Here is a 23,028-nt window from a genome sequence, read left to right as displayed (position 1 = left end):
GGGAGGTCAGGGCGACTGGTCTGTAGTGGGCCGGTTCCCTGGCGTGCGCTGTTTTAGGAACCGGGATCAGACAGGAGGTCTTCCACAGGACGGGGACCTTCTCCAGGCTGAGGCTCAGGTTGTAGATGTGGCAGAGGACCTCGGAGAGCTGGTCTGCGCAGGTCCTCAGCAGCCTGGGACTGATGCCATCTGGTCCTGCAGCTTTCCCCCGCTTCAGTCGCCTCAGCTCCCTCCTCACCTGGTCCGGTGTGATGGAGAGGGGGGAGTGAGGGGGGACTGGGGTGGACTGGGAAGGGGGCTTTTGTCCACTGTGCTGGAGACGTGTGAAGAGGTGGGAGTGGAGGGAGAATCAAACCGGTTGAAATGTTGGTTGAATTCATCTGTCCTGCGCTGGTCTCCATCAGCTGTCCCTCTGGCACTCTGTCCATGTCCAGATATGTTCTTCAGTCCCCTCCACATATCCCGCACGTTGCCCTGCGCCAGCTTCTGCTCCAGCATCTCCCCATAGTCCTTCTTGGCCTTCCTGATCCTCCACCGGAGCTTGTGGTTGACTCTCCCCTGCTCCTCTCTGTCCCCTGAGTTGAAAGCCCTTTTCTTTAGGTTCACAAGGGTTTTAAGCTCAGGGGTCACCCAGAGGTTGTTGTTGTTTTCCACACAGGAGTTAATGTAGTCTGTGATACAGTGGGTCAGGGCATTGATGTCACCCCTATGAGAACTGCAGATTATGCTCCAGTGGTTTGGAAACAATCTCTCACTCTCTCTCATCAGCCGCTTCACTCCACACTTTCACCTCTCCTGTGCTGGTTCCCTTCGCAGCTTCAGTGCGTTTCCGGCCGCAGAGGACCAGGTTGTGGTCTGAGCATCAAAGCGGATGAGGGGGCCGGAGGTGTAAGTGTCCTTCACTTTAGCATACAGAAGGTCCAGGGTCTTTTTGTTCCTCGTGTGGCACTTTACTTACTGTGTGAATGTGTGGATTGTGGTTGAGAGAGAGGCGTGATTAAAGTCAGTGATGAGCAGCAGGGCGCGGGGATGACGCATCTGGGTCTGGGTGCTGTGGATGCGCTCGCAGGCTGCCAATGCGTCAGCCCAGTGGGGAATGTACAAACACATCACGACCATGTGCACCATGTGGAGGCTCCTGGAGGCTCCTGGTGGCTTCTGGAGGCTCCTGGAGGCTTCTGGAGGCTTCTGGAGGCTCCTGGCGGCTCCTGGAGGCTCCTGGAGGCTCCTGGAGGCTCCTGGAGGCCCCTGGAGGCTTCTGGGGGCTTCTGGAGGCTCCTGGAGGCTCCTGGAGGCTCCTGGGGGCTCCTGGGGGCTCCTGGGGCAGCCTGTCTGCACTGTAGCTTCAGCTCATCGTTTCGAACATTGTCCTGTCTGTCATAAACGTCTATGAATCTTCATCTCTTCACTCACCGTAGAAATCAGTTAATGTGTTCAAAGCCTTTTCGCACTTCATGAAGAAGAAGCATTTGGTCGGAAGCCGACAAAGCATGTGGCTAATTACCATATGTAAACATAGATGCGCTGGTTTTACTCAATGAATCCAGTTCTTTCAACAGTTACACGAAAATAAATGATAACTACAAAGTCACAGCAAGTCATTGGCCTCAAGTCCAAGTTAAGTCTCAAGTCACAAACAGGCAAGTTTTGACTTGATTTGACTCCAAAAAGTCAAGTCTTTTTGGAGCTTTGGTCAAGTAAGTCTCAAGTCCCAAAAATTGTGACTCGATGACCGAGTCGACTGATGACCACTTCAAAACTTTGACTTTGTTTTCCTTAAGCCACCTCGTAACCAGTTTGGCTTTGGGTCATTGTCCATTTGAAAACCCATCTGCAGGTCTTTCACTTCCTGCTCTGGAGATGTTGCTCCAAAATTTCCACATGGAGTTCTTTCTTTATGATGTCATCTATTTAGTGAAGTGCACCAGCCCCTCCCACAGCAAAACAACCCCACAGCATGATGCTGCCCCCCGTATTTCACAGTTGAGATGGTGTTCTTCATTATGGACAAACAGACACAGGATGTGTCTCCAAACATGAAAGCCTTTCTCCTTATGTTTCTTTTGGAGTGGTTTCATGTCTCTCAGTGAAAAACAATGCAATTGTGTCTTTTTATGAAGTGTATGTGAACATATGGTTCTCACCGTATAAACATATTATTACTTTGCAACATCTGAACCCTTTCCTTGCAAACTCTCTGTGGCAAAGTCACTATAGAGCATGGTCTAAAAAGTAAAGAAACTGAAAGTAATAGTTTTCATTTGTGCGTTTGACTTTGTTGTTTCTGCGGTGACGCTCTGCACTGACCCACATCAGAGACACTGAAACTCTAGGAAACATTACTGACCTTTTCTACATAAAGGAGAGACTTTCTTCAGAGTATCTCAGACTGTGATCTCATCTTCATACACAGAGTCGGTGCGGCTGGTCGGGGGGCGGAACCTGTGTTCAGGATCTCTGCAGATCCGGGCCCAGTCCATGGCCCAGTCCTGGGCCGGGGTCTGTGAGGGGGCCTTGGGCCATCGCGGGGCAGAGGTGCTGTGCAGGGAGCTGGGCTGTGGGGCTCCTCTCCTCCAGGGGGCGCTCTCTCCTCTGGGGCAGACGTTCCACTGTGAGGGCAACGAGTCTAAGCTGATGGACTGTAACCGGACCAGGACCGGCCCAGAGACCTGCCCCACTCTCAACCTCACCTGTGCAGGTAAGGGGCGGGGCCAGAGGCAGGGTCTGTAAGGGGCGGGGCTCACCTGTGTTTGTGTCCAGAGCCGCTGAGGCTGGTGGGAGGGGCCAGTCGCTGTGAGGGAACGCTGGAGGCGCAGCTCAGAGGAGAGTGGAGACCAGTGGTGACCTCTAACCACTGGGACCTGGAGGCGGCGGACGTGGTGTGTCGGAGCCTGGACTGTGGCTCTGCTGTTTCTGCAGAAGCGAGAGACCGGTCTGACAGGAGTAAAAGGTGGCGCGTCTTCGTTGACTGTGTGAAGAAGAAGGCTGATGTGAGAGACTGTGTCGTCTATGGTGGCATAGGTAGTTCCAATCGCCTCCTGGTGGTGTGTTCAGGTACTGCACATTTAAAAATCTAACTTAATCTTAATCTTTTTGTAACTAACATTACTTTCCTTTGGCTAAAGTTTTATGGATTATTCGTTTGAAATAAAGAATGTTACATATTTTTTTGTTTGTTTTGTCCCATTAACATGAAACTGAAACATAAACAGACTTTACTCCAACAGTTGCTCAAGTATTTCACCAAGTGCTTAAATGCTTGTACTCGAGTAGCTGTTTGGGTCAGTACTTTTAAATTCTATTTGGAGTGATCATTTTAAAGCAGCCTGACTCTGATTATAGTGAATAATAATAATAATAATAATAATAATAATAAATTTTATTTATATTGCACTTTACATTTCAGCGAAACCTCAAAGTGCTACAACAGAATAATAAAATCTGATAAAAACAAAAAGAACATTCACATAGTAAAAACAACACAGCAAACAAACAAATTAGTCTGAAAAGGCCTTTAAAAATAAATGTGTTTTTAGGCCTTTTTTAAAGGCCTCAACACTCTGGGGAACCAGATTGTCATATTGCCATATTGTGGCTCCTGCCCATTGGTCAGTTTAGTCACATGACCATGAGGTCTGGACTGATCCACATCAGGCTTTGTCTCCACAGTCGTTTCACTGTGTCATTTTGAAAGACAATAATGAATGTCTCGTTTTAATTTAGTTTTTTAGGTGTTTAATCGGTTATTAATAGATATGGGTGCCATTAAACGGTACCTACTTGGTAGTGACTGCAAAGCTCCAGTCGGTGGATGACCCGCAGTGAAATGAGTGTGAGCAGATAATGAGCCGCACAAATGCAGCTGATTCCTTAAAGTGAAGCAAAGCTCTAACTTACTAAAACCTTTGTAAATATTAGAGACGGCAGAGCCGGGTCTGAGCCAGGACTAACCCAGGACTAAACCAGGACTTAAACTAAACCAGTTCTAAACGCAGGACTAAACCAGGACTTAAACTATCCATCCATCCATTTTCTTCCGCTTTATCCGGGGCCGGCTCGCGGGGGCAGCAGTCTCAGCAGAGATGGCCAAACTTCCCGATCCACACACACCTCCTCCAGCGACCAGGAGGTATCCGGAACAGATGCCCGAGCCACCTCAGCTGCTCCTTTCGACGTGAAGGAGCAGCGACTCTACTCCGAGCTCCTCCCGGGTAACTGAGCTCCTCACCCCCAGCCACCCTGCGAAGGAAACTCATTTCGGCCGCTTGTATTCGCGATCTTGTCCTTTCGGTCATGACCCAAATCTCATGACCGTAGGTGAGGGTGGGAACGTAGATCGATCGGTAAATCGAGAGCTTTGCCCTCCGACTCAGCTCCCTCTTCACCACGACAGACCGATACAGCGACCGCATCACTGCTGACGCCGCACCGACCCGTCTGTCCATCTCACGCTCCATCCGTCCCTCACTGAGAACAAGACCTGAGATACTTGAACTCCTCCACTTGAGGTAAGGACTCCCCACCGACCTGAAGAGGGGAAGGAGAACCATGGCCTCGGATGTGGAGGTGCTGATCCTCATCCCGGCCGCAACACACGCTGCAAACCGCCCCAGGTTAGCTGGAGGTCCTGGTTCGTTGAAGCCATCAGAACAACATCGTCCGCAAACAGCAGAGATGAGACTCTGAGGCTCCCAAACCGGACACCCTCGGGCCCCTGGCTGCGCCGAGAAACTCTGTCCATAAAAGTAATGAACAGAACCGGTGACAAAGGGCAGCCCTGAGGAGACCAACACGCACCGGGAACAGGTCTGACTTACTGCCGGCAATCAACCAAGCTCCTGCTGCTCATACAGGGAACGGACAGCCCTTAGCAGAGGGCCCCGGACCCCATACTCCCGGAGCACCCCCCACAGGGCACCACGAGGGCCCCGGACCCCATACTCCCGGAGCACCCCCCACAGGGCACCACGAGGGCCCCGGACCCCATACTCCCGGAGCACCCCCCACAGGGCACCACGAGGGCCCCGGACCCCATACTCCCGGAGCACCCCCCACAGGGCACCACGAGGGCCCCGGACCCCATACTCCCGGTGCACCCCCCACAGGGCACCACGAGGGACGCGGTCGAACGCTTTCTCCAGATCCACAAAACACATGTGGACTGGTTGGGCGAACTCCCACGAACCCTCAAGTACCCGATGAAGGGTGTAGAGCTGGTCCAGTGTGCCACGACCAGGACGAAAACCGCATTGTTCCTCCTGGATCCGAGGTTCAACCATCGGCCGGATCCTCCTCTCCAGCACCCTGGAGTAGACCTTACCGGGGAGGCTAAGGAGGGTGATTCCTCTGTAATTGGAACACACCCTCCGATCCCCCTTCTTAAAGAGAGGGACCACCACCCCGGTCTGCCAATCCAGGGGCACTGTCCCCGACCGCCACGCGATGTTGCAGAGACGTGTCAGCCAAGACAGTCCTACAACATCCAGAGACTTAAGGTACTCAGGGCGAATCTCATCCACCCCCGGAGCCTTGCCACCAAGGAGCTTTCTCACCACCTCGGTGACTTCAGCCCCGGTGATGGGCGAGCCCACCTCCGAGTCCCCAGCCTCTGCTTCCTCATCGGAAGACGTGACGACGGGATTGAGGAGGTCCTCGAAGTACTCCTTCCACCGCCCGACGACATCCCCAGTCGAGGTCAGCAGCCCCCCACCCGCACTGTAAACAGTGTTGGTGAAGCACCGCTTCCCCCTCCTGAGGCGCCGGATGGTTTACCAGAATCTCTTCGAGGCCGACCGATAGTCTTCCTCCATGGCCTCCCCGAACTCCTCCCAGACCCGGGTTTTTGCCTCTGCGACCGCCCGAGCCGCAGCACGCTTGGCCTGCCGGTACCTCTCAGCTGCCTCAGGAGTCCCACAAGCCAACAAGGCCAGGTAGGACTCCTTCTTCAGCTTGACGGCATCCCTTACTTCCGGGCGCCACCACCGGGTTCGGGGATTGCCGCCGCGACAGGCACCAGAGACCTTACGGCCACAACTACGAGCAGCCGCATCGACAATGGAGGAGGAGAACAGAGTCCACTCTGACTCCATGTCCCCCGCCTCCCCCGGAATCTGGGTGAAGCTCTTCCGGAGGTGGGAGTTGAAGACCCCACTGACAGAGGGATCCGCCAGTCGTTCCCAGCAGACCCTCACAACACGCTTGGGCCTGCCAGGTCTGACCGGCTTCCTCCCCTGCCAGTGGATCCAGCTCACCACCAGGTGGTGATCGGTTGACAGCTCCGCCCCTCTCTTCACCCGAGTGTCCGAGACACGCGGCCGGAGGTCAGACGACACAACTACAAAGTCGATCATCGACCTCCTGCCGAGGGTGTCCTGGTGCCACGTGCACTTATGGACACCCTTGTGCTGGAACATGGTGTTCGTTATGGACAAACCGTGACTAGCACAGAAGTCCAATAACAGAACACCACTCGGGTTCAGATCGGGGAGGCCGTTCTTCCCAATCACCCCCTCCCAGGTCTCACTGTCGTTACCCACATGGGCGTTGAAGTCCCCCAGCAGAACAATGGAGTCCCCAGTCGGAGCACTATCTAGTATCCCTCCCAGGGACTCCAAGAAGGCCGGGTACTCTGCACCGATGTTGGGCCCGTAGGCCGAGACAATGGTGAGAGACCTGTCCCCGACCCGAAGGCGTAGGGACGCGACCCTCTCGTCCACCGGGGTGAACTCCAACACGTGGCGGCTGAGCTGGGGGGATATGAGCAAACCCACCCCAGCCCGCCGCCTCTCCCCGCGGGCAACTCCAGAAACATGGAGAGTCCAGCCTCTCTCCAGGAGTTGGGATCCGGAACCCAAGCTGTGCGTGGAGGTGAGCCCGACTATATCTAGCCGGTATCTCTCCACCTCCCGCACAAGCTCAGGCTCCTCCCCCCCAGCGAGGTGACGTTCCATGTCCCGAACGCCAGAAGCTGTGCACGTGGACCAGGTCATCGAGGCACCTGCCTCTGACTGCCACCCAGTCCTCTAAGCACCCGACCCCTACGGATCCCTCTGCGGGTGGTGGGTCCACAGGAGGGCGGGCCCACGTCGTCCCTTCGGGCTGTGCCCGGCCGGGCCCCGTGGGCAGAGGCCCGGCCACCAGACGCTCGTGTTCGGGCCCCAACCCCAGGTCTGGCTCCAGGGTGGGGCCCCGGCTGCGCCATGCCGGGCGACGTCACGGTCCTTGAATATTGTACGTCCATAGAAGTCTTTTGAACTGCTCTTCGTCTGACCCGTCACCTCGGACCTGTTTGCCGTGGGAGACCCTACCAGGGGCATAAAGCCCCAGACAACATAGCTCCTCGGATCATTCGGGCACTCAAACAACCCCACCACGTTAAGGTAGCAGTTCACGGGGTTGAAACTAAACCAGTTGTAAACCCAGGACTAAACCAGGACTGAAAAAGAAACTAAAGCTCTTGGACAAAGAGAGGAGCACAACACGGAGACATTTGTACCTTTAGCCCCAGACCAGCAGAGGCTGTTACTTACTCTTTATTGTGACGGGGAATTAAAGATTGTTTGTGGAAAAGTGAGTGCACACTCTGTGTTAGACATTGGTACAGTTTAGGTAAATTAATCGTGACAGAGTGAGCGCTCTCACTGTGTAGCAGGTGTTTGACGTGTGAAACTTTAGCTTTGTTATCGTAAAGCACAGCTCGTGTTCAGAAAGGTTTCACTGAAAGAAAACAGTCCTGATGTGGATCTGTCCCTGCAGCTCAGGAGGTTAATCATGTCCCGTCTCTCTTTATTTTGCTGCTTAAACTGCTTAAATGTTACATGTGACACAGCTGCAGCGTGTGTTGTGCTGTTTTAGGACTCCCTGAACGATACATTTAATATCGTCATGGCGCCATGTTATTTTAAATGAATTAAACTGACATAAGCTGTATCCAAATGTTCACCCTAGTCCCTAACCCCTCATTCACTACACAGGCCCGCACTATATAGTCGACTATATAGTCACTGACTCTGTTGGCGATTCGGACACAAGACACTACTTTCTCCGCGCTGCGGGACGTCACGCGCGCTGCAGCTGCAGATATGTTTTTGTTTTGTTTTTTAATCTGAATTTATTTATTGTTACAAACGTTTATTTTATGAAACAGAACGACTGTTTTGTCATTTTTACAGGCGTTACTATCATCACAAAAAAGAAAGAAAAAAAAAGAAAAAAAAAGTCTCCCCAGCGTGAGCTCAGAGACCCGAAAGTAGGTCACAGCCCGGTGTCCGAACACCAGCAGATTGAGTCACTACATCTGCTAAAAGTTCGCGAAACTCCGGGAATAATGTATTTCTGCGATAAAGACCAACCAGACTCAGAGACAGTGGAATATTTATGGATTAATACGAGTCAGATACGCTTTTACTTCACATGGATTTTACGTGAATGGCTTGGATTATTTGAGAGGACGCTGTCGGTCATTTAGCTCAAGCTAAAGGTTAGGAGCTAGCGTTAGCATCTTTTCACCGTAACCGGTTATATTTTGGTCGTTTATTCATGAGAAAACGCAACACACGACTGAAACAGCTGATTTACTTCAGTCGTGTTTAGTTCACAGACCTGTCTCTGTCAGGCTCTTCTCCCACTCTCGCAATGCATTGTGGTCTATATTGACCCGTTTAGTGACCATCGATGCTCACTACTTTTTGAGATGCATTGTGGGAAATTTCGAGTGCACTACTTTTTTCTCTCTGGACATTCGGACACCCCTACAAAATGGCGTGAGCACTATATAGTGCACTATATAGGGAATAGTGTGGACATTCGGACACAGCCATGGGCATCGAAAAAAGTAACGTTAAGGCACCGGTATGGAAAAGCAGGTGTCGTTAAAGATACAGGGGGGTGAAAATGTTAAATTAAATATGCAGTATGCAAGTAGGCATGTGCATACATTTAAGCACCCTTATCATTTTATTGATTCAACACCTTTAGCACAAATTATTAGAACTCAAAATTGGTTTGGTAGCCTCAGTGACCCTTGACCTCCATACACAGACTCTCAAGGGTAGCTTAGAAAGCATTTAGAGACTGTTATTTTCTGTAAAAGAGGATGCACAAAACATTGAGTTATTTTTTTCCCTTTTTGTGCCTAAATTTATGCACATGCCTAATTTAGTTTAAATAATTCTTGCACACTTTTCATAAATATCATAATAAACAATTTATTATGATATGAATAATTTCATAAAACATAAAACTGTGTTTGTCTCCTATATGATATATTTAACTGACATTTCTTATCAATGATTTATAAAGGATTTATAAAGGAAAATGATGTAAATGTGCAGGCTGGTTACAGGTTCTACAGTCAGCTATAAGCCGAGCTTCTCCTCAGCACAGGTGGTCTGCAGGAATGTGATATCTGAACCGTTCACTAGTGTTGGTGGGAGCAGGTTCTCTAAAGCTAAGTGAAGCCTGGCAAACCCACTTGGATTTGGATTGATAAACTTGGGGGTCGTGGGTTGAACAGCAGTGGGGATGAAGGACCTGCTTCTTCTTGCACTGAGGGTGTCTCAGTCTGCCACTGAAAGAGCTGCTCAGCTCCTCTACAGTCCCGTGCAGTTGGTGGGAGGTGTTTTCCATGATGGAGGTGAACTTGGCTAGTATTGTTAAGAGAAAAAAGAATGAGAGCCCCGCTGTAAATCTATTATTTATGTGAGACTGCAGGATTAATGGAGCTAAACCTGATCTGAACAGAATCATGGAACAGAAGTTTAGGAATAGAAAAGTGTTCAAACTCACCTGCGAAAGTCTCAAAGGACGACGACTTATCACTTTTCAATTTCAAGGCTCAGATTTCACTGTTAGAAAAGCAAATTGGAGCTTATTATTTACGTTTCCTTAATTCCAGCCACGTGTTTAAGAAACACTGACGGTGACGCTCTGCACTGACCCACATCAGAGACACTGAAACTCCAGGACACTTTACTGACCTTTTCTACATGAAGGAGAGACTTCCTGCAGAGTATCTCAGACTGTGATCTCATCTTCATACACAGACTCGGTGCAGCTGGTCGGGGGGCGGAGCCCGTGTTCAGGATCTCTGCAGATCCAGGACCAGTCCATGGCCCAGTCCTGGGCCGGGGTCTGTGAGGGGGCCTTGGACCGTCGCGGGGCAGAGGTGCTGTGCAGGGAGCTGGGCTGTGGGGCTCCTCTCCTCCAGGGGGCGCTCTCTCCTCTGGGGCAGACGTTCCACTGTGAGGGCCACGAGTCTAAGCTGATGGACTGTCCCCGGACCAGGACCGGCCCAGAGACCTGCCCCACTCTCAGCCTCACCTGCAAAGGTAAAGGGCCGGGGCCTGTAAGGGGCGGGGCCAGGGGCGGGGCCTGTAGATGGGGGCGGAGCTCACCTGTGTCTTGTGTGCAGAGCCGCTGAGGCTGGTGGGAGGGGCCAGTCGCTGTGAGGGGATGGTGGAGGCGCAGCTCAGAGGAGAGTGGAGACAAGTGGTGACCTCTGACCTCTGGGACCTGGAGGCGGCGGACGTGGTGTGTCGGGACCTGGACTGTGGCTCTGCTGTTTCTACAGAGAAGAGAGACGGGTTGTCTGGCTTTATTAAAGTGTGGCACGTCCACACTCCCTGTGTGAAGAACGCTGCTCTGAGAGGCTGCCTCTTCCATAAATACAAAAGTACTTCAAATCTCCTCCAAGTGGTGTGTTCAGGTACTGCACTTTAAATCCTGAATCTCTTCTTCTCCAGAGCGGCTCAGAATCTCTGCTCAGTGTCGGTTCATTGAATGTGGTGGTGCCCCCTAGAGGAGGACACAGAGCGTGCAGAACTAGATACTCTCTGTACAGGAGAACATGGGTCTATAGATACTCTCTGTCACTGATACAGGTGAACATGGGTCTGTAGATACTCTCTGTCACTGATACAGGTGAGTCTGTAGATACTCTCTGTCACTGATACAGGTGAACATGGGTCTGTAGATACTCTCTGTCACTGATACAGGTGAACATGGGCCTGTAGATACTCTCTGTCACTGATACAGGTGAGTCTGTAGATACTCTCTGTCACTGATACTGGTGAACATGGGTCTGTAGATACTCTCTGTCACTGATACAGGAGAACATGGGCCTGTAGATACTCTCTGTCACTGATACAGGTGAGTCTGTAGATACTCTCTGTCACTGATACTGGTGAACATGGGTCTGTAGATACTCTCTGTCACTGATACAGGTGAGTCTGTAGATACTCTCTGTCACTGATACAGGTGAACATGGGCCTGTAGATACTCTCTGTCACTGATACAGGTGAACATGGGCCTGTAGATACTCTCTGTCACTGATACAGGAGAACATGGGCCTGTAGATACTCTCTGTCACTGATACAGGTGAACATGGGCCTGTAGATACTCTCTGTCTCTGATACAGGTGAGTCTGTAGATACTCTCTGTCACTGATACAGGTGAACATGGGCCTGTAGATACTCTCTGTCACTGATACAGGAGAACATGGGTCTGTAGATACTCTCTGTCACTGATACAGGTGAACATGAGTCTGTAGATACTCTCTGTCACTGATACAGGAGAACATGGGTCTGTAGATACTCTCTGTCACTGATACAGGTGAACATGGGTCTGTAGATACTCTCTGTCACTGATACAGGTGAGTCTGTAGATACTCTCTGTCACTGATACAGGTGAACATGGGCCTGTAGATACTCTCTGTCACTGATACAGGTGAACATGGGTCTGTAGATACTCTCTGTCACTGATACAGGTGAACATGGGTCTGTAGATACTCTCTGTCACTGATACAGGTGAACATGGGTCTGTAGATACTCTCTGTCACTGATACAGGTGAACATGGGTCTGTAGATACTCTCTGTCACTGATACAGGTGAGTCTGTAGATACTCTCTGTCACTGATACAGGTGAACATGGGCCTGTAGATACTCTCTGTCACTGATACTGGTGAACATGGGTCTGTAGATACTCTCTGTCACTGATACAGGAGAACATGGGCCTGTAGATACTCTCTGTCACTGATACAGGTGAACATGGGTCTGTAGATACTCTCTGTCACTGATACAGGTGAACATGGGCCTGTAGATACTCTCTGTCTCTGATACAGGTGAGTCTGTAGATACTCTCTGTCACTGATACAGGTGAACATGGGCCTGTAGATACTCTCTGTCACTGATACAGGTGAACATGGGTCTGTAGATACTCTCTGTCACTGATACAGGAGAACATGGGCCTGTAGATACTCTCTGTCACTGATACAGGTGAACATGGGTCTGTAGATACTCTCTGTCACTGATACAGGAGAACATGGGTCTGTAGATACTCTCTGTCACTGATACAGGTGAACATGGGCCTGTAGATACTCTCTGTCACTGATACAGGTGAGTCTGTAGATACTCTCTGTCACTGATACAGGTGAGTCTGTAGATACTCTCTGTCACTGATACAGGTGAGTCTGTAGATACTCTCTGTCACTGATACAGGTGAACATGGGCCTGTAGATACTCTCTGTCACTGATACAGGTGAACATGGGTCTGTAGATACTCTCTGTCACTGATACAGGAGAACATGGGCCTGTAGATACTCTCTGTCACTGATACAGGTGAACATGGGTCTGTAGATACTCTCTGTCACTGATACAGGTGAGTCTGTAGATACTCTCTGTCACTGATACAGGAGAACATGGGTCTGTAGATACTCTCTGTCACTGATACAGGAGAACATGGGTCTGTAGATACTCTCTGTCACTGATACAGGAGAACATGGGTCTGTAGATACTCTCTGTCACTGATACAGGAGAACATGGGTCTGTAGATACTCTCTGTCACTGATACAGGTGAACATGGGCCTGTAGATACTCTCTGTCACTGATACAGGTGAACATGGGCCTGTAGATACTCTCTGTCACTGATACAGGTGAACATGAGTCTGTAGATACTCTCTGTCACTGATACAGGTGAGTCTGTAGATACTCTCTGTCACTGATACAGGTGAGTCTGTAGATACTCTCTGTCACTGATACAGGTGAACATGGGTCTGTAGATACTCTCTGTCACTGATACAGGAGAACATGGGTCTGTAGATACTCTCTGTCACTGATACAGGTGAACATGGGTCTGTAGATACTCTCTGTCACTGATACAGGTGAGTCTGTAGATACTCTCTGTCACTGATACAGGTGAACATGGGTCTGTAGATACTCTCTGTCACTGATACAGGAGAACATGGGCCTGTAGATACTCTCTGTCACTGATACAGGTGAGTCTGTAGATACTCTCTGTCACTGATACAGGTGAACATGGGCCTGTAGATACTCTCTGTCACTGATACAGGTGAGTCTGTAGATACTCTCTGTCACTGATACAGGTGAGTCTGTAGATACTCTCTGTCACTGATACAGGAGAACATGGGCCTGTAGATACTCTCTGTCACTGATACAGGTGAACATGGGTCTGTAGATACTCTCTGTCACTGATACAGGTGAACATGGGTCTGTAGATACTCTCTGTCACTGATACAGGTGAGTCTGTAGATACTCTCTGTCACTGATACAGGTGAACATGGGCCTGTAGATACTCTCTGTCACTGATACAGGAGAACATGGGCCTGTAGATACTCTCTGTCACTGATACAGGAGAACATGGGTCTGTAGATACTCTCTGTCACTGATACAGGTGAGTCTGTAGATACTCTCTGTCACTGATACAGGTGAACATGGGCCTGTAGATACTCTCTGTCACTGATACAGGTGAACATGGGCCTGTAGATACTCTCTGTCACTGATACAGGTGAACATGGGCCTGTAGATACTCTCTGTCACTGATACAGGTGAACATGGGTCTGTAGATACTCTCTGTCACTGATACAGGTGAACATGGGTCTGTAGATACTCTCTGTCACTGATACAGGTGAACATGGGCCTGTAGATACTCTCTGTCACTGATACAGGTGAACATGGGTCTGTAGATACTCTCTGTCACTGATACAGGTGAACATGGGTCTGTAGATACTCTCTGTCACTGATACAGGTGAACATGGGCCTGTAGATACTCTCTGTCACTGATACAGGTGAACATGGGTCTGTAGATACTCTCTGTCACTGATACAGGTGAACATGGGTCTGTAGATACTCTCTGTCACTGATACAGGTGAACATGGGTCTGTAGATACTCTCTGTCACTGATACAGGTGAACATGGGTCTGTAGATACTCTCTGTCACTGATACAGGAGAACATGGGCCTGTAGATACTCTCTGTCACTGATACAGGTGAGTCTGTAGATACTCTCTGTCACTGATACAGATGAACATGGGTCTGTAGATACTCTCTGTCACTGATACAGGTGAACATGGGTCTGTAGATACTCTCTGTCACTGATACAGGAGAACATGGGCCTGTAGATACTCTCTGTCACTGATACAGGAGAACATGGGCCTATAGATACTCTCTGTCACTGATACAGGTGAACATGGGCCTGTAGATACTCTCTGTCACTGATACAGGAGAACATGAGTCTGTAGATACTCTCTGTCACTGATACAGGTGAACATGGGCCTGTAGATACTCTCTGTCACTGATACAGGTGAGTCTGTAGATACTCTCTGTCACTGATACAGGAGAACATGGGCCTGTAGATACTCTCTGTCACTGATACAGGTGAGTCTGTAGATACTCTCTGTCACTGATACAGGTGAGTCTGTAGATACTCTCTGTCACTGATACAGGTGAACATGGGTCTGTAGATACTCTCTGTCACTGATACAGGTGAACATGGGCCTGTAGATACTCTCTGTCACTGATACAGGAGAACTTGGGCCTGTAGATACTCTCTGTCACTGATACAGGTGAGTCTGTAGATACTCTCTGTCACTGATACAGGTGAACATGGGTCTGTAGATACTCTCTGTCACTGATACAGGTGAACATGGGCCTGTAGATACTCTCTGTCACTGATACAGGTGAGTCTGTAGATACTCTCTGTCACTGATACAGGAGAACATGGGCCTGTAGATACTCTCTGTCACTGATACAGGAGAACATGGGTCTGTAGATACTCTCTGTCACTGATACAGGAGAACATGGGCCTGTAGATACTCTCTGTCACTGATACAGGTGAACATGGGTCTGTAGATACTCTCTGTCACTGATACAGGAGAACATGGGCCTGTAGATACTCTCTGTCACTGATACAGGAGAACATGGGTCTGTAGATACTCTCTGTCACTGATACAGGAGAACATGGGCCTGTAGATACTCTCTGTCACTGATACAGGTGAACATGGGTCTGTAGATACTCTCTGTCACTGATACAGGAGAACATGGGCCTGTAGATACTCTCTGTCACTGATACAGGTGAGTCTGTAGATACTCTCTGTCACTGATACATGTGAACATGGGCCTGTAGATACTCTCTGTCACTGATACAGGAGAACATGGGTCTGTAGATACTCTCTGTCACTGATACAGGTGAACATGGGCCTGTAGATACTCTCTGTCACTGATACAGGTGAACATGGGTCTGTAGATACTCTCTGTCACTGATACAGGTGAACATGGGTCTGTAGATACTCTCTGTCACTGATACAGGTGAACATGGGTCTGTAGATACTCTCTGTCACTGATACAGGTGAACATGGGTCAGTAGATACTCTCTGTCACTGATACAGGTGAACATGGGCCTGTAGATACTCTCTGTCACTGATACAGGAGAACATGGGTCTGTAGATACTCTCTGTCACTGATACAGGAGAACATGGGTCTGTAGATACTCTCTGTCACTGATACAGGAGAACATGGGTCTGTAGATACTCTCTGTCACTGATACAGGTGAACATGGGCCTGTAGATACTCTCTGTCACTGATACAGGTGAACATGGGCCTGTAGATACTCTCTGTCACTGATACAGGTGAGTCTGTTGATACTCTCTGTCACTGATACAGGAGAACATGGGCCTGTAGATACTCTCTGTCACTGATACAGGTGAACATGGGTCTGTAGATACTCTCTGTCACTGATACAGGAGAACATGGGCCTGTAGATACTCTCTGTCACTGATACAGGTGAACATGGGCCTGTAGATACTCTCTGTCACTGATACAGGAGAACATGGGTCTGTAGATACTCTCTGTCACTGATACAGGAGAACATGGGTCTGTAGATACTCTCTGTCACTGATACAGGAGAACATGGGTCTGTAGATACTCTCTGTCACTGATACAGGAGAACATGGGTCTGTAGATACTCTCTGTCACTGATACAGGTGAGTCTGTAGATACTCTCTGTCACTGATACAGGAGAACATGGGCCTGTAGATACTCTCTGTCACTGATACAGGTGAGTCTGTAGATACTCTCTGTCACTGATACAGGAGAACATGGGTCTGTAGATACTCTCTGTCACTGATACTGGTGAGTCTGTAGATACTCTCTGTCACTGATACAGGAGAACATGGGTCTGTAGATACTCTCTGTCACTGATACAGGTGAACATGGGCCTGTAGATACTCTCTGTCACTGATACAGGTGAACATGGGCCTGTAGATACTCTCTGTCACTGATACAGGAGAACATGGGTCTGTAGATACTCTCTGTCACTGATACAGGTGAGTCTGTAGATACTCTCTGTCACTGATACAGGAGAACATGGGTCTGTAGATACTCTCTGTCACTGATACTGGTGAACATGGGTCTGTAGATACTCTCTGTCACTGATACAGGAGAACATGGGCCTGTAGATACTCTCTGTCACTGATACAGGTGAGTCTGTAGATACTCTCTGTCACTGATACTGGTGAACATGGGTCTGTAGATACTCTCTGTCACTGATACAGGTGAGTCTGTAGATACTCTCTGTCACTGATACAGGTGAACATGGGCCTGTAGATACTCTCTGTCACTGATACAGGTGAACATGGGCCTGTAGATACTCTCTGTCACTGATACAGGAGAACATGGGCCTGTAGATACTCTCTGTCACTGATACAGGTGAACATGGGCCTGTAGATACTCTCTGTCACTGATACAGGTGAACATGGGTCTGTAGATACTCTCTGTCACTGATACAGGTGAGTCTGTAGATACTCTCTGTCACTGATACAGGTGAACATGGGTCTGTAGATACTCTCTGTCACTGATACAGGAGAACATGGGTCTGTAGATACTCTCTGTCACTGATACAGGTGAACATGAGTCTGTAGATACTCTCTGTCACTGATACAGGAGAACATGGGTCTGTAGATACTCTCTGTCACTGATACAGGTGAACATGGGTCTGTAGATACTCTCTGTCACTGATACAGGAGAACATGGGTCTGTAGATACTCTCTGTCACTGATACAGGTGAACATGGGCCTGTAGATACTCTCTGTCACTGATACAGGTGAACATGGGTCTGTAGATACTCTCTGTCACTGATACAGGTGAGTCTGTAGATACTCTCTGTCACTGATACAGGTGAACATGGGCCTGTAGATACTCTCTGTCACTGATACAGGTGAACATGGGCCTGTAGATACTCTCTGTCACTGATACAGGAGAACATGGGTCTGTAGATACTCTCTGTCACTGATACAGGTGAACATGGGTCTGTAGATACTCTCTGTCACTGATACAGGTGAACATGGGTCTGTAGATACTCTCTGTCACTGATACAGGTGAACATGGGCCTGTAGATACTCTCTGTCACTGATACAGGTGAGTCTGTAGATACTCTCTGTCACTGATACAGGAGAACATGGGCCTGTAGATACTCTCTGTCACTGATACAGGTGAGTCTGTAGATACTCTCTGTCACTGATACAGGAGAACATGGGTCTGTAGATACTCTCTGTCACTGATACTGGTGAGTCTGTAGATACTCTCTGTCACTGATACAGGAGAACATGGGTCTGTAGATACTCTCTGTCACTGATACAGGTGAACATGGGCCTGTAGATACTCTCTGTCACTGATACAGGTGAACATGGGCCTGTAGATACTCTCTGTCACTGATACAGGAGAACATGGGTCTGTAGATACTCTCTGTCACTGATACAGGTGAGTCTGTAGATACTCTCTGTCACTGATACAGGAGAACATGGGTCTGTAGATACTCTCTGTCACTGATACTGGTGAACATGGGTCTGTAGATACTCTCTGTCACTGATACAGGAGAACATGGGCCTGTAGATACTCTCTGTCACTGATACAGGTGAGTCTGTAGATACTCTCTGTCACTGATACTGGTGAACATGGGTCTGTAGATACTCTCTGTCACTGATACAGGTGAGTCTGTAGATACTCTCTGTCACTGATACAGGTGAACATGGGCCTGTAGATACTCTCTGTCACTGATACAGGTGAACATGGGCCTGTAGATACTCTCTGTCACTGATACAGGAGAACATGGGCCTGTAGATACTCTCTGTCACTGATACAGGTGAACATGGGCCTGTAGATACTCTCTGTCACTGATACAGGAGAACATGGGTCTGTAGATACTCTCTGTCACTGATACAGGTGAACATGAGTCTGTAGATACTCTCTGTCACTGATACAGGAGAACATGGGTCTGTAGATACTCTCTGTCACTGATACAGGTGAGTCTGTAGATACTCTCTGTCACTGATACAGGTGAACATGGGCCTGTAGATACTCTCTGTCACTGATACAGGTGAACATGGGCCTGTAGATACTCTCTGTCACTGATACAGGAGAACATGGGCCTGTAGATACTCTCTGTCACTGATACAGGTGAACATGGGCCTGTAGATACTCTCTGTCACTGATACAGGAGAACATGGGTCTGTAGATACTCTCTGTCACTGATACAGGTGAACATGAGTCTGTAGATACTCTCTGTCACTGATACAGGTGAACATGGGCCTGTAGATACTCTCTGTCACTGATACAGGAGAACATGGGTCTGTAGATACTCTCTGTCACTGATACAGGTGAACATGGGTCTGTAGATACTCTCTGTCACTGATACAGGTGAGTCTGTAGATACTCTCTGTCACTGATACAGGTGAACATGGGCCTGTAGATACTCTCTGTCACTGATACAGGTGAACATGGGCCTGTAGATACTCTCTGTCACTGATACAGGAGAACATGGGTCTGTAGATACTCTCTGTCACTGATACAGGTGAACATGGGTCTGTAGATACTCTCTGTCACTGATACAGGTGAACATGGGTCTGTAGATACTCTCTGTCACTGATACAGGTGAACATGGGCCTGTAGATACTCTCTGTCACTGATACAGGTGAGTCTGTAGATACTCTCTGTCACTGATACTGGTGAACATGGGCCTGTAGATACTCTCTGTCACTGATACAGGTGAGTCTGTAGATACTCTCTGTCACTGATACAGGAGAACATGGGCCTGTAGATACTCTCTGTCACTGATACAGGTGAACATGGGTCTGTAGATACTCTCTGTCACTGATACAGGAGAACATGGGCCTGTAGATACTCTCTGTCACTGATACAGGTGAGTCTGTAGATACTCTCTGTCACTGATACTGGTGAACATGGGTCTGTAGATACTCTCTGTCACTGATACAGGAGAACATGGGCCTGTAGATACTCTCTGTCACTGATACAGGTGAACATGGGCCTGTAGATACTCTCTGTCTCTGATACAGGTGAGTCTGTAGATACTCTCTGTCACTGATACAGGTGAACATGGGCCTGTAGATACTCTCTGTCACTGATACAGGTGAACATGGGTCTGTAGATACTCTCTGTCACTGATACAGGAGAACATGGGCCTGTAGATACTCTCTGTCACTGATACAGGTGAACATGGGTCTGTAGATACTCTCTGTCACTGATACAGGAGAACATGGGTCTGTAGATACTCTCTGTCACTGATACAGGTGAACATGGGCCTGTAGATACTCTCTGTCACTGATACAGGTGAGTCTGTAGATACTCTCTGTCACTGATACAGGTGAGTCTGTAGATACTCTCTGTCACTGATACAGGTGAGTCTGTAGATACTCTCTGTCACTGATACAGGTGAACATGGGCCTGTAGATACTCTCTGTCACTGATACAGGTGAACATGGGTCTGTAGATACTCTCTGTCACTGATACAGGAGAACATGGGCCTGTAGATACTCTCTGTCACTGATACAGGTGAACATGGGTCTGTAGATACTCTCTGTCACTGATACAGGAGAACATGGGTCTGTAGATACTCTCTGTCACTGATACAGGTGAACATGGGCCTGTAGATACTCTCTGTCACTGATACAGGTGAACATGGGCCTGTAGATACTCTCTGTCACTGATACAGGTGAACATGAGTCTGTAGATACTCTCTGTCACTGATACAGGTGAGTCTGTAGATACTCTCTGTCACTGATACAGGTGAGTCTGTAGATACTCTCTGTCACTGATACAGGTGAACATGGGTCTGTAGATACTCTCTGTCACTGATACAGGAGAACATGGGTCTGTAGATACTCTCTGTCACTGATACAGGTGAACATGGGTCTGTAGATACTCTCTGTCACTGATACAGGTGAGTCTGTAGATACTCTCTGTCACTGATACAGGTGAACATGGGTCTGTAGATACTCTCTGTCACTGATACAGGAGAACATGGGCCTGTAGATACTCTCTGTCACTGATACAGGTGAGTCTGTAGATACTCTCTGTCACTGATACAGGTGAACATGGGCCTGTAGATACTCTCTGTCACTGATACAGGTGAGTCTGTAGATACTCTCTGTCACTGATACAGGTGAGTCTGTAGATACTCTCTGTCACTGATACAGGAGAACATGGGCCTGTAGATACTCTCTGTCACTGATACAGGTGAACATGGGTCTGTAGATACTCTCTGTCACTGATACAGGTGAACATGGGTCTGTAGATACTCTCTGTCACTGATACAGGTGAGTCTGTAGATACTCTCTGTCACTGATACAGGTGAACATGGGCCTGTAGATACTCTCTGTCACTGATACAGGAGAACATGGGCCTGTAGATACTCTCTGTCACTGATACAGGAGAACATGGGTCTGTAGATACTCTCTGTCACTGATACAGGTGAGTCTGTAGATACTCTCTGTCACTGATACAGGTGAACATGGGCCTGTAGATACTCTCTGTCACTGATACAGGTGAACATGGGCCTGTAGATACTCTCTGTCACTGATACAGGTGAACATGGGCCTGTAGATACTCTCTGTCACTGATACAGGTGAACATGGGTCTGTAGATACTCTCTGTCACTGATACAGGTGAACATGGGTCTGTAGATACTCTCTGTCACTGATACAGGTGAACATGGGCCTGTAGATACTCTCTGTCACTGATACAGGTGAACATGGGTCTGTAGATACTCTCTGTCACTGATACAGGAGAACATGGGTCTGTAGATACTCTCTGTCACTGATACAGGTGAACATGGGTCTGTAGATACTCTCTGTCACTGATACAGGTGAACATGGGCCTGTAGATACTCTCTGTCACTGATACAGGAGAACATGGGCCTGTAGATACTCTCTGTCACTGATACAGGTGAGTCTGTAGATACTCTCTGTCACTGATACAGGTGAACATGGGTCTGTAGATACTCTCTGTCACTGATACAGGTGAACATGGGTCTGTAGATACTCTCTGTCACTGATACAGGTGAACATGGGCCTGTAGATACTCTCTGTCACTGATACAGGAGAACATGGGCCTGTAGATACTCTCTGTCACTGATACAGGTGAGTCTGTAGATACTCTCTGTCACTGATACAGGTGAACATGGGTCTGTAGATACTCTCTGTCACTGATACAGGTGAACATGGGTCTGTAGATACTCTCTGTCACTGATACAGGAGAACATGGGCCTGTAGATACTCTCTGTCACTGATACAGGTGAACATGGGCCTGTAGATACTCTCTGTCACTGATACAGGAGAACATGAGTCTGTAGATACTCTCTGTCACTGATACAGGTGAACATGGGCCTGTAGATACTCTCTGTCACTGATACAGGTGAGTCTGTAGATACTCTCTGTCACTGATACAGGAGAACATGGGCCTGTAGATACTCTCTGTCACTGATACAGGTGAGTCTGTAGATACTCTCTGTCACTGATACAGGTGAGTCTGTAGATACTCTCTGTCACTGATACAGGTGAACATGGGTCTGTAGATACTCTCTGTCACTGATACAGGTGAACATGGGCCTGTAGATACTCTCTGTCACTGATACAGGTGAACATGGGTCTGTAGATACTCTCTGTCACTGATACAGGTGAACATGGGCCTGTAGATACTCTCTGTCACTGATACAGGTGAGTCTGTAGATACTCTCTGTCACTGATACAGGTGAACATGGGCCTGTAGATACTCTCTGTCACTGATACAGGTGAACATGGGCCTGTAGATACTCTCTGTCACTGATACAGGTGAGTCTGTAGATACTCTCTGTCACTGATACAGGAGAACATGGGCCTGTAGATACTCTCTGTCACTGATACAGGAGAACATGGGCCTGTAGATACTCTCTGTCTCTGATACAGGTGAACATGGGCCTGTAGATACTCTCTGTCACTGATACAGGAGAACATGGGCCTGTAGATACTCTCTGTCACTGATACAGGTGAACATGGGTCAGTAGATACTCTCTGTCACTGATACAGGTGAACATGGGTCTGTAGATACTCTCTGTCACTGATACAGGTGAACATGGGCCTGTAGATACTCTCTGTCACTGATACAGGAGAACATGGGTCTGTAGATACTCTCTGTCACTGATACAGGAGAACATGGGTCTGTAGATACTCTCTGTCACTGATACAGGAGAACATGGGTCTGTAGATACTCTCTGTCACTGATACAGGTGAACATGGGCCTGTAGATACTCTCTGTCACTGATACAGGCGAACATGGGCCTGTAGATACTCTCTGTCACTGATACAGGTGAGTCTGTAGATACTCTCTGTCACTGATACAGGAGAACATGGGCCTGTAGATACTCTCTGTCACTGATACAGGTGAACATGGGTCTGTAGATACTCTCTGTC

The 23,028-nt window shown here is 48.6% G+C and overlaps 1 protein-coding gene across 1 annotated transcript in view; it reads left to right on the top strand.

The window, feature by feature from the left end:
• Nucleotides 1-2,305: 2,305 nt before the first annotated feature.
• LOC306959955 (scavenger receptor cysteine-rich type 1 protein M130-like) overlaps nucleotides 2,306-23,028 on the top strand; it is a gene marked incomplete at its 3' end in the record, with an annotated part of 41,691 nt that continues 20,968 nt past the window's right edge. The window contains exons 1-2 of the mRNA XM_079552213.1: nucleotides 2,306-2,698; nucleotides 10,412-10,626. Of these exons, the coding sequence (XP_079408339.1) occupies nucleotides 2,479-2,698; nucleotides 10,412-10,626 (435 nt within the window). The 5' untranslated portion in view covers nucleotides 2,306-2,478. The remainder of the gene's footprint in view (nucleotides 2,699-10,411; nucleotides 10,627-23,028) is intronic.

Source organism: Gobius niger (assembly GCF_951799975.1).
Source record: "Gobius niger genome assembly, chromosome: 2".
In the NCBI taxonomy this organism is placed as follows: domain Eukaryota; kingdom Metazoa; phylum Chordata; class Actinopteri; order Gobiiformes; family Gobiidae; genus Gobius; species Gobius niger.
Note: the sequence above shows the minus strand (reverse complement) of the source record. Positions and strands in the feature narration are given on the sequence as shown.